General features: G+C 42.5%; 1 protein-coding gene across 16 annotated transcripts in view; it reads right to left on the bottom strand.

The window, feature by feature from the left end:
- The window catches only part of ARVCF (ARVCF delta catenin family member), a 298,725-nt gene that overhangs the window by 83,875 nt on the left and 202,139 nt on the right, over positions 1 to 12,711 (bottom strand). For all 16 annotated transcript variants that reach the window (XM_072879699.1, XM_072879700.1, XM_072879702.1 and 13 more), the window contains one exon: positions 5,922 to 6,529. In XM_072879699.1, coding sequence (XP_072735800.1) covers positions 5,922 to 6,529 — 608 coding nt within the window. The remainder of the gene's footprint in view (positions 1 to 5,921; positions 6,530 to 12,711) is intronic.

Genomic DNA, 12,711 nt, shown 5'->3' with positions numbered 1-12,711 from the left:
CCCTCTCTGATGAGATCCCCAGGCCACCGAGCCGGGGTAGAACAGGACAGGGGAAGATGCTGAGCGTTTCGCGCCGCAGGGAAGAGGCTGCATTCCTGAGCGCCGCGGGTACGGAGAGCTGCGGATGGTTTAGGATGAATCACGCAGGTGGTGGTGGGGAGGGCAGCATTGCTCAGAACCCACCAGCTACTGCTCCGTGGGGACCACAGCACCTACTGCTGGCCCCAGCCCCACAGCAGAAGCAAAGCATCCTCAAGGAAACAGACCCCGAACCATAAGTGACTTCTAACAACTGTGGGCATTTTCATACAGTCCCATTCCTACATGAACCGTCCACTTGTAACTCTGTTCCTGCCAATCTCAACCTGAGTCTGCTGGACCATCTCCTCAGTGAAAAAATAGGATTGCACATCTAACATGACCATCTGAGTGCACAAAGACAGCTACTTTGAAACAAGACAGCCTCTCTCAAGTATTTGTAGAGAAAGGATGAACACAAGAAACGCTATTGCTGAAATAAGCCCACGCAGGTCAGATCCAACATACCTCTGCAGGATGAAATGGTGTCAAGAGCCACTGGTTAATGCACCAGTAACAAACCCCAATGACTCTACGTGGCAGCAAAGATAACACATGGACACTTGACCCTTCAAGACCCTGAATAATTATCTAGAAACTTGGAGATCCTGGTGGGAACTTAAGAGCTGTACAAGAAAGCTCAGCAAAGGCAAGTCACACACCAGTTCAGATTCACATGACTAAATACAGTCATCAAGGCCGGAGAAGGTTAAAAGAAAAAAAAGAAAAAAAAGAAAAATGAAAAAAGAAAACAAAAACCAACCCACACCGTAATTAAAGGAAAAGAATCCTGAAATATTGTACAAGGGAAGCTCTAAATATCAGCTCTGTCACTGCTTAACAGCATTGAAGGGAAGCGTTTTACCAAAATAGATCACCTGCAAAGGAGCAAAATAACTGCTCGGGCAGCGTACTGCAGAACCACCACGAGGCCTCGACTGCCTCGGCAGACGGAGATCCCCGCTCCCTGCGCGAGGGAGGGCGGTCGGGCCCAGGCCAAGTCCCATCTCCCCTCCGTTAACAGGGGCTCGGGGGCCGGAGAAGGGCAGACTCGGCAAAGAGCGAAGAAGTCAAAAGCAAGTGTCTATCAGGGAGATAAACACAGCCAGTTTCTGAAGACAAGTGAGTAAAATCAGCAACACATTTACACACAGAGAGAGTAAAGAAATCATCTTTCCGAGTCGGACTGGTGGGGGCCAAATGCAATTTTTCACCTTCACGCCAGCAGAACGGCTACGTTGGAAAGGCAAGCCACTCGACACAGGAGAAGGACTAACGGGAGCTTCAGCAGACAGAGTCATCTGTGCTCAGGAGGCCAAGAGCTCTTTACTCGCGGGGCGGAAGAGATCTGGTAGTACGCCAGAGTTGCTGACTACAAGCATCTTGCCTTCCATCTGTTTGCAGCAAGGCAGCTGAGTTTTTAGGATGCCGTGGGTCTCACTAGTCACCTGTCTCAGGGCATTGATCAAAACACATTCTAGCGTCGATACAAACTGGGAGAGAGCTTGTGGATTTATCATCTTCCCTGTGGCTTCAACATAGGCACATTTGAGTAAACAGGTGAAAGATTTACACATTTAATCCTCAACAATTTATACAAGTGTTACATTCATCACAGTTTGCAGCTGGTGTCTGCTTAGGACAACAGACCACAAAGGCTTGGGATTTCAGCAGGGAACTTGGTGCCAAACATCGAAGAGGAAATCTAAAGACTTTGCAGAATGAGGTCCTACTTTTGCCAGCCTCTGTTCCCTGACAGGAGGATGCACAAGAGGATTCAAAACTGGACCGAATCCTCTGCTGAGACAAGTCTGAGTTATGGGCCATATGGTTAAAACACCGAAATCCCCGTGACTGGAACCACCTAAAAGCTCACCTAAAAGCTGGGTGAGCTGACTCAGGCTGCTGCCTGCCACATAAGACTCAGCCATACGTCAAGTCTTCTGCTACCAGAAGATCAACAAACCGAGATCAAATCCACTCTAAGGAGATGCCTCAGAAAAAAACCACATCTTTTCCAAACCAACTGCATTTTTTGCTTCACCCCGTTCTGCCCAGGCACGTCCATACACTCCTGCCCCAAACTAGACAACACCCCAATGGTATTACACTTATGGTTGGCCATGAAACCAAAGAGGCCGATCTACAGCGGTAGGTATCTCCCTAGCCTGAAGGATGCCTGCGTGGGTGCTGCTGTGAGACCACACTTGAAATGGGTGAAGTCAGGCCAGAAGCGCTGACTGAAAGTTTATCTACAAATGTAAGCCGTTATATTCCAGATTGAAAAAAGACACCAGAAGTGGAATGTGACTAACGCGTACGTGAGACCAATATTCTCGCACTGTCTACACGTAACAGAAGCAAGAGAGACCTAGTGTTACAGTAATTTAATCTCAAATCTGGCTCGTTTCCTGGTAATAATAATTTGGGCCATGAAGTGACCACCAAATATAGTCTCAGTCTCTTCTATCGGACTTCTGCCATAGAAAATTTAACAGCAGAAAACTGGTTTGTTGTTGATTTAGTCAACGTTAAAAATTCATATCCTGTCTAGTCTGGAATAGTAACCCTGGCAATAGCTGCTCCAGAGTTTTTAGGGAACAAGGAGTCCCGTGGATGCAAGTACAAGTGCAAACTGTAGCGACCCACTCTGGAAAGGAATTACCACAGAGGCAAGAAATGAGAAGTTGAACAGAAGATAATTTAAAAAACATAAGATGAATTATGACTTGCTGGTTTTTCCTGCTCATTTGTGTTAACTTCAATTTAATGATTAAAAAATATTCCAATAATAGAAGGGTTGGTTTTTGTGAATGAAAAATATTCAGTACTTCCTGCTTCTCCTTCTAAAAGGACTGTATATAAAACACGTAGCAACACCATAAGACTACATATTTTTAAAGACTGTAATAAAATTCTCCTAATAAAGGCAACCTGCCAAATGAAGAAAAAAAGGGCATAAACCAAATTAAAGATGTGTAAATACCTTCACAAGTAAATTTGAGTAATATTAAATCAGTGTTATACACCCCACACGCCTTTCTCTCACCCCCATTTATTATACAATTTGACTTAAACCAAACCAGAGCATGTGCTGAGGAAAAGAACATTAAGTGCCAGGTATTCTTCCTGCCGAAGATAATATATCTTACAGCAGAGACTCAGTATAAAGGAAAACAAGAAACAAACGCAGCCACAAGCACTGAAGAGCCAACAGAGGGAATATTTGCCGTTGTGCACTTATCTGGGTTCGTAGATGTTGGTGAGGAGGCACATTTTCCCCCAATTTAAAATGAAATATAAGTAGCTTAAAATGAGGCTGGTGATGACAGAAGGAAAGCACAACAGACATTTACCTCTGTGCTCAAATGGAGCTGGCAAGGGATGGAAAGGACAATCTGTACCTGTAACCCCCTTGACCAGGATCCCCTCCAGACACAGCTGGGCTGCCTCCTTATCACACAGGGGTGAGACCACCTACCACAGGCTCTGATGAGAAACCCCCACTCGGTCCTCTCGGACAGAGCAGCATCAGAACTAGGAACCGACAGTAGGGATCCTTATTCCACCTTTAAACTATTAACAAATGAGGGCAGCACTTACTGGGAAGAAAATGAGAGAGTAACTTCAGCTTCCGCAGTGAGTTAGCCAGAAGAATTCTCTTTGCGACACGATGAAGATGCCCACGCTGAAAGTCGGTGTGATGTAGAAAAGCTTCTAACAGTGTGGTTGTTATACCTACTCTACACACGCAAACTTTTTGAAATCAAGAATGCCATCAATTTATCATGTTCATTTAATCATTTTCACAAGGAATAACTTATTTTAAAAAACCTAGAGAGGAATAATCAAGTAGTAATTACCCTCATCCAGTACAAAGCACTATTTGTAGTCTTTAGTTTCTTGCAGACAAGTAGCATATCTGAAATGCAGTTTTATTGAATTGTTCAAGTATTTCTTTGAAATGTCAAAAAGTAACTACTTATGAAGAGGCCTCATACAATCTTCTTATGTTCTCACCAGCTAAAGTTTGCTGCCACAGTCAAGCTAATTACTTGTCAAAGCCTCTTGAGCATATTAAATATGGAAAAAACTCTCACAACAAAAGAAACGTAAAACAAAAATTGGTCCTATCCAAACTGCAAGGAACAATAAATCAAAGGGATGTTTAAAAAAACAAAACACAAAAAACTTAAAAAATGCAAATAGGTAGGTTCTAAGAATACATTTAATTATTCATCACGCATATAGTTTGAAAAATGTTAATAAAAATTTAAAAGCACTGCTGCCTGACTGTTTTTAATGAGAACGGTAAACTTGCTTAGATGCAGAGGAGCACCGATTAAAGTTTGATAGACTGATCAGTATTTTGCACCCACAGGCTGCAGGTATTCCCTTTAGCCCCATAAAACGCTGATGTGGTTCCACTGGTTGGAAGCTTGCAAGATCAAAGATGTCACAAAAGGGACTTAAAGGGGGTTCTGGGAGATATGCCTTGATACCTTTTCTTTTTTTTTTTCTTTTTTCTTTTTTTTTTAAATAAAGATGACAATCTGCAGGTGCTTGATTCCATTTAGCTTTAAAATGAACTTCCGGAAATGTGAAGGAAGATAGAGCTATGAAAATATGAACAAAACCATGAATGACATCACATCTCCAACTAGGAGCGCTCCAAGACAAGAGAGCGAAAAGGCCTACCTAAATCCCACCAACAACTACTGCTGCTGAAGTCAAGCCTTCGGTCACAAGTATTAAGTCTGAAGACCATCTACACACAGAGAGGCAGGTGGGTTCCAGACTCTTTACAGCTCCGGAAACTACTCTAAATTTAAAAGGAAAATAATGAGATCTAAATCCGTATCAAAACATGATTCACGAGGATATGACTTCATGCAGGCACACGCAAGAGTTTGTACACTGCTTGGAAAACAAAGTAGACAAGTTTTTCAGGTTCATACTCAGAAGATGACTTTCAGCTGAGTAATAAGACTCCCTTCCTGAGCTTGCTTGCTTGCTTGGTGTCCCGTCCCGCCCCCCCCCCCCATCCAAATGCACGAGCTGACAGCTGCAAGCTCAGCATAAACAACTAATGTCAGAAAATACGGCTTAAAATAGAACATGCCTTGGAAGGGGGACTGAACCAGAAGTAATTTGTGACTGGTCCCTTTAGTTACATTAAGTGCAACACAGATGCTCTCATCTCCCCTTTATATAGGCACAGGACAAAATAACGATCTGGTCTTCCAAAATGCTGAAGTACAGTGAGGTTCAGCACAACCTGGTCAGGCAGCTGAGGGTGTGCAGTCAGCACAGGATCAGGAGCCGAGGCTGTCAAACACCTCACAGGACAGCTTTTAGGTAACAAGGCATCCCTTCACCACCAGGTACCAGCTGGCCTGCAACCCCAGCCAGCTGTGCTGAACTTCTGTTTGGCAGACGTGCGCATAACCAGACCTGTCAGAAGTCTCACAGGTTACAAATCCCTCTTTTCACCTTGCTAGCGTGGGATGGCTCTGGGACAACACAATGCAGTCACAACGCTGTTTTAGGAAGAGGGAAAAATGTAACTTAGCCCTCTTCTACAAGACTATCTCTTTCTTTCTAAATTCAACCTAAACTAAGCAGCCAGAAACACAATGAAAGGGTTGCTGAGCACTACCCTCACTCCCTTCTGTATTTCATGTGTGTTTTGCAGTTGTTTATGGGCTAATGAAATGATGGGATCTACCTGGTTTTCTGTCAAGTAATTCCAGAACTTACCAGACCATTAAGAGTTCAAATGCAGATGTTCAACTAAGCAAAACAGTGGCAGATTAGCACTGTAAAAAACAAATGGGTTTTACCTTCCTTTGTGAGGTCTTCCTCTCTCTGGCACACCTGCAGACGTCCTCCGGTTCACAGTGGAGTAATCAGGATCCAGTTCATATCCTTCATCATCTACTCCAAGGCTGCGGTTATCATCTTCCAGTCCATAGGGCTCTGGCTGGAAGCGTTCTGGCTGGGAGCGGTTCAAGTCAACGTTGCTACCCACGGGCACCTGGGGCTGGGCAACGGGGCCGTAGTTATCCCTCCTGCTTGGCAAAGTGAAGCTACCATCATCTGGCCTGTAACTGTTTCCTGGCACGTAGGCATAGCGAGGACGGTAGTTGACACCACGAGACAAGCTGCCATAGTTATCAGATAGATCTCCATAACCATCACGACCGATATAAGGGCGATACTGGCCTTCATGGCCTTCAGGGTAAGAATCGTTGTAGCTGTTGTAAGATCTGGTTAGCGTGGAAGATGCTTGTGGTGTGATGTACCGCTCCCCATTCTTCATGTACCTTCTGTCTATTGAATCCGTGTAGCTGCCCATGGGAGACGAGCCATCCATTGATGGCAGGCCATCAGGCCCAAGTGGCACCTGACGCACTGTTCGGGTGGTGACTGTTTTGACCATTTTGGTAACCTGTGAAGAAGTAGTGAATAAATATGTTAATTTTCTCCTTGCTGCACAATGTGATGAGACATACGGGGAGCTAGAACAGTAAAACGGGGAGAGAGCATCACAAAGCATAGTACAGTGACATGCCTGTTGAATGGAAGCACTGGCGTCCTCATGAGTTCACCTATTAGGTTTAGGGTTTAATGGTGGGGAAAATATTTCTATGAAAAGCTGAAAAGACAGGTCATAGACCCAGAGTTAAGTGCACTCTGGGGCTCTTACTACCAAATCAAAACCACTGCAGCCATGTGACAGTGTGTGGAAGCAGTGCCAAGCCATTGCACCAGTTCAAGTTTGCCCAAGATGTTTTCAGGAGGCATCTTTCCTAGAGCAGACTTTACGATGTCGAGGAGCCACAGCCTGTCCTCCCACAATTAGCACAAATACCACATCACATTCTCTAGTTTGACAGAAATACAGTTATATGCTCCTGCCTGATGTGTACCACTGTGTAACTTGATGGAGCTCAAATTTGGCAGTAATATTTAGGAAACCTGATCTTGAACAGAAAAGTTTCAGGCTTCTAGCTTTTAGAGAGCACAACCACCTTCTCTTCTAAGATATGCCTACATCCGACCAACACCATACAAGCCCAACCGTAGCTGGTGTCATTCTGTTCTTTTGGTGACGTTATTTGGCAATAATGAACACTAACGCCACACAATGTTTGCAACTGCAACTACCCTAAATGTACTGGGCTAGGCAAGCTTGTATAAAACATTAAAGAAAATTCTGTACACAAATACATCTTTATCTTTTCTTCCTATAAATCGCATCTCATTTCAACACAGATAGAATTAGACTATTTCACATAACCGACAAAAACTGGAAATGGTAAGTGTCCAGAGGGCACTTGTGTTCAGGGTTTCTTGCTAAAGGGTAAGAACAAAGACTCCTCAAGAGTTTCCAAGAACGTTTTGCCTTCATGGGAAAGGTCTGGTCATCTGCGTAAGACAGTGCCAGACAAAAGCCACTACTATTTACAAACTGGCAAAGGACTTTCTGTTTTGGTTGGTATCTGGGGTCCATCAGCTTCTGTGCCATCTTCCAGAGTGACTGGCAAAAGCTGTTTTGGGGAGAAAAAGTCCAGCAGAAGCCAATCTATCCTTACCCTAACCCTAATAAAGTTACTTTAACCTATAAAAGGTTACCCTAACCCTAGTAAATGCTGACTTTCAGCCCTTTGTAAAAAAACCCAACCAAAGAACAAACCAACACCCCCATAAAGATGAGTGGGAGAATCAATCCACCAGAGAGTATTACACACAGGGAGGGGAGGAACACAAAACAAAATTGGTAAGAGATATTTTGGGTTTCTAAAGTATTACAGAGGTAAATAAGCATCAGTAAAGGACTTTTCTTCATGTAAGCTGCAGAATGAAATGCATACATCAAGAGAAACAGTAACTATAGCAGGTATTCCTGGATTACTCAGTAGCTCTTAAGTCCAAATAGGTATTTTGACTTATAGCCTCCGATTTAAACATTTAGATTGGTACCAGATTAGCCAAGCTGCTGCTAAAACAGAATAATTAAGAGTACATCTCTTGAAGCAGCTCCAGACATGTCCTCTAGCCAGATGTTTTCACACAGAAACCCCAAATAGAAAAAATTCACCCAAACAGCGTTTCTTTTCCTCGAGACATCTGTGAGTAAATGATACTTCAGCCTAATGAAGTAATGAAATCCTGAAAGACTGAAAGCCACACAAATGACTCTCCACCAACAGCACAATTAAACAGCATCACAACGCTAAATAAAGCAGAGCCAGGTACCAACATGACCTTAGTATCTCATCTGGGCCAGAGCTGAAAGAATTCTCCTCTTCAACCCAAAGGGATTTCCTTGGCAAGTAAACATCAGGAAAGACGCTAGCTTCCATGCCTCCGACTCTTCTGTTTTCCCTTTTTTTAAAAGCACACATTTTAATAACTAAAACAAAGGAAACTAGAAACTAAACATTTATTCCATGACACAGAATCCAACAGCAGTTTTTGCTTATTACCTGTGCACAATACTTCTACTTTCCACTCAGTTATCAGCGTGACTACTGTCATGGCATTTACAACACTAGACAGCATTTAGCGAAGAAAAAGAGCTGGCGGAGCGTACAGTAGTTCTTTGTAAAGTGGAAACACACAAGGCAACACAGCTCAGTATTCTGCTACTGAAGCCTGAGCCAAAAGTTTTATTCAAAGTAATACGTTCATAAGTGATCTTCTAAGAGCAGAAAAAGCAACATTTCCCAGGCCTGAAATACGTGAGTTCTGCAAAGCGATGACAAAACTGGATGCAAAGCCTGGGCCTTTGCCTTCTTGAATGTGGGAACCAGTAACGGGAATAGCAGGAAGGAAGGTGGCGTTTCAGCAATGTGATGAATCAGAAAATTGATACTTTTGCCCAGGAAGGAACAAAGCGGCAGCTTTCTAGATGCCAGGACGAGCACTTGCATAACCTCACCCAGCCCTTTCTTTCAGCACTATTCAACAGGAGGCAGTTTAATTCCGAGTTTCTCTTTTCAAGACATACGTTGCCATGCATGCATAGTTTGTCATGTGTAATTTTTCATAAAATTGTCAAGATCAGACAGTGCGAGATACCTAATAAACCACGCCTGGCTGCAGCAACAGCACAAAAGAAGGGACAAGCTTTGACCTGCGGGATCCCTGGACAAAGGCTTGGGAGCGGAGGCATCGCTGCTGTACGTCTTCACCCCGCATTCCCACTGCCAATTCTGGACTCTTGCTCATTTTTGACTGTTTAATTTTTTTTCGAGAATCACTGTTACTGTCAGACAGGATGAGGTAACACAACACAGAAATGTTATGGCAAGGACAATTGTCTACGAATATTCAGTACATGTACACAAAAAAGACAAAGCAGAATTTCAGAACACTTTGAAAATCAACTCCTAGACAATTTGTGACTTACCAGTCACAGTTAATGAGTTTTTCACCATGCTCTGGTACTCCACAGAGTACAGAGGGGGTTTTTTTGTTTTGTTTGTTTGTTTTTTTAATGTGACCAATACAGAATGCAGGACATTAATTTGCAATTTTTTCCCAATTTGCCTTATTTCCTGTCTTCAAGACTAGCACAGACAAGTTTTCAATGGCTTTGGCTAGTCAAAAAGACACATTTAGCATCAACTAGCACATGTAAGAACAAGTTTACAGTGTTAGCACAGCTTCACCTCTATCATTTTCTGAATGCTGCCCCTATTAAGGAGTGGAAAGAATCAGGACAATCAAAACCCCCTTGTCAGACACATAAAAAGGAACATTTCACTCAAGCATTAAAGTACACATTTCTCATAGCATAAAAGCATTCAATAATGCTAAAGGTGTTATGGTGGGGCAATCAAACTGAGTCTTTTTCTATTTTGAGAGAGAGGGAGTATTTGCACTCATGCCTCATTTGACAGGGACAGGCATCGAGAGAGAAGATTTATCATGTGATAAACAGACTTTGTTGCCTACAGGACAATAAAGGGAAGCTTTCTGGAAGCAATTAGCCAGCACAGAGGAAGGTCCATTTATTAGGTTTCCAGGCAAAAAAAAACCCAACAAAAACCCCAAACAAACAACCAACAAACCAAACATCTTTATTTCAGGAAATCCAGCTCAAGGGAATATTTCATTTATATTTCTTAAAAGAACATAGGCAGCCTTGAGCACCTGACAGCACAGTAATCTCTCCCAACGTTTTTGTGGTTTCCCTAATACTGATGCATTAGCCAGAGAGAACAAAGCTATTCCACATGGGAGTCCCAGAGAACTTCTGGGACTTCTGAGACACCTGATCCTTCAGATGCACCCAATCTTGAAAAAGATTTATTAGCATGAACTCCTCACTACAGATATGCTCTAATGAAAAATGTAGAGATACAAGTTACTTTGAGAAAGCGTTATTTGACTTCCACTGTTTACTCTCCATCTCTAAAGAAAACCCCTTTAAAGAGTTTTTTAGCCCGATTACAAATCAAAGGTGCTCAACTGTTTCAGTGCTACAGTCTCCTAGAGTACCAGATGAAAGCTTCAGATTACTTCCCTATGAAGTATGCTTAAAATATATTTGCAATTCTTTATTTCCTGTAAACTATATTAAGGTTTCAACCACAGTAAAAAAAAGAAAAAGTTCCAATATACCAACTTACTCAAGCCCTCTGGAACCCAAATCCTATGAGCCTGCAACCGGGTGCTTTCATTGCTGCTCCCACCCCAGAATATAACTACGTGTCAGGTTTACTGACCTAACCATTGTTCTCCCCAGATAGCAATTACTTGGTTAAATAACTCCCCTACAGGCCCCACAAGAATGCTCTCACTAATTCTGTTTCTGGAAATACATGTGCCAACAGAACACAAAAGAAATATTCACACATTTGAAGCAGCTTCTGTATTTTTCTGTCCCTCATCCTTCTGTTTGTCTTGAAGGATGGGAGAACAAACATAAAAATATCCGACGACTGGACTCCCTGGATGCATGTGCAGACGGTACAAGTGGATCCCTCAACGTGCACAGCGCTGAGACACACGAGGAGCAAAGACTGTCCTGAGATTTCAGTTGAAGTGGGCTATCACGGTCAAATGCAGACATCTTAACCAGTACCTATAATTTTGCCTTCCATTTTGTTATTAAGGTTGGTTTTGTTTTGCCTCCCTTTTTCTTTTTTGATAAATTAAGTACATTATAAAAGCTGACAGGGCTAAAAATTTTGTTGAAACTATGTCATAAAACAAAAAACAGCTGAGAAGGAATGCACGAAGATAAAAGCATTCTGACATTTCTGAGAGCTTATTTTTGAACTACAGACTGTAAAAATTAATCAGCCCAAGCAGGTTGAAGCTATTACCTTTCTATTAAATGCTGTGTAAGAACTCACCCCGTAGGTTTTCAAAACAACAGCTCAGATTTCTCCCCTTCAATTTTAAGCTTAACGTTTCACATTTTCAAAGGGCCCTCAACTTCGGCTGAAATCCATTCCTGTTCTGCTAACTAATTCCCTCGAATTTTCTGCCAAGTTTCGAAGCACCGCATCTCGGGGTACCTGGCACCGCCACAACCCACGAGGTTCGCTCACAGGCGCTTTCCCACCGCTGGTGCTAGCAAGCGGGAGCAGCAGTTAATCACTGCTGGGAAAGATCTGCCTTTGCCGAGTATTAAAAAGCAAATGGCTGGACTGGAAACAACTTTGTATACAGACTGATTTCCCAGTTTGTTATCATAAACCATCCTTTTCAATTAATAAAAGTGACCTGAATCTCTCCAATCTCTTAGCATTTCAAAGACAAAAATAAAAGATGCCTGAAGAAAGAAAAAAGCAAACGTTAACACAAGCACACGTACATCTAATTTGCTTTACTGGGTGCTCTTGAGCCACTTACAAACAGGCTCCCTTTAACACATGGCAGTGTTCCAGCCGACAGGCAAGACGTGGTAGTCTTCTCCCCAAGGTGACTTTCACTGTTTTAGCATGATAGGTAGTTGGCTTCCAGAGAGATTATGAAGTTGAAATGAAGTATTATCTGCTACATCTTCTGTGCAGTGAATGTTATGCAGGAACTTAGTATAGTACTAAGAGAATAACAGTTTGGGGGAAATTACTCTGAGATCTCTCATTTTGAAACGGCAGATGTTCTCTATTTAAAATATGTCAAATATTAAATTCTATTATGCCTTCTTCCTGCTTCACTGCTACAGGCATCTTCAAAGATGTGGGGGAAGGCATAGCAAAACTGTCAATGCTTCTGGATTAAGGTTGTTTACTTAGTACACTATTGAAGAAAAAAACCTCTATAACTTATGGTTTTGAAACAACAGGGGGGAGATAAATAAAGGAACAGCAGCATACAGGAGCATTCCCATTTACAGATTTCGCTATGCTTCAGTTCAAGAGGAGGAATTTCAGAGGCATCGCTCTCCAGCAAGCTAAAGATTATACAGTTTAGCAAAAATAAACAACAACTACCTTTTAAAGATCCAAAAATACATACTAAATGGCATTAGGTTGACTAATCCCCACATAAGCTATCCAGCAAAGAAAGCATACATTCGGAAAACCTCTCTGGTCTCTTTGGCTCTTAAAAAAGCACGACCTGTGTTATTTACTCTGTCAGAGGAAGCATCTTGTGCTGCCGCTTCCT

Source organism: Ciconia boyciana, chromosome 15 (genome assembly GCF_034638445.1).
Source record: "Ciconia boyciana chromosome 15, ASM3463844v1, whole genome shotgun sequence".
NCBI lineage: Eukaryota > Metazoa > Chordata > Aves > Ciconiiformes > Ciconiidae > Ciconia > Ciconia boyciana.
This window is presented reverse-complemented; position numbering and strand designations above follow the sequence as displayed.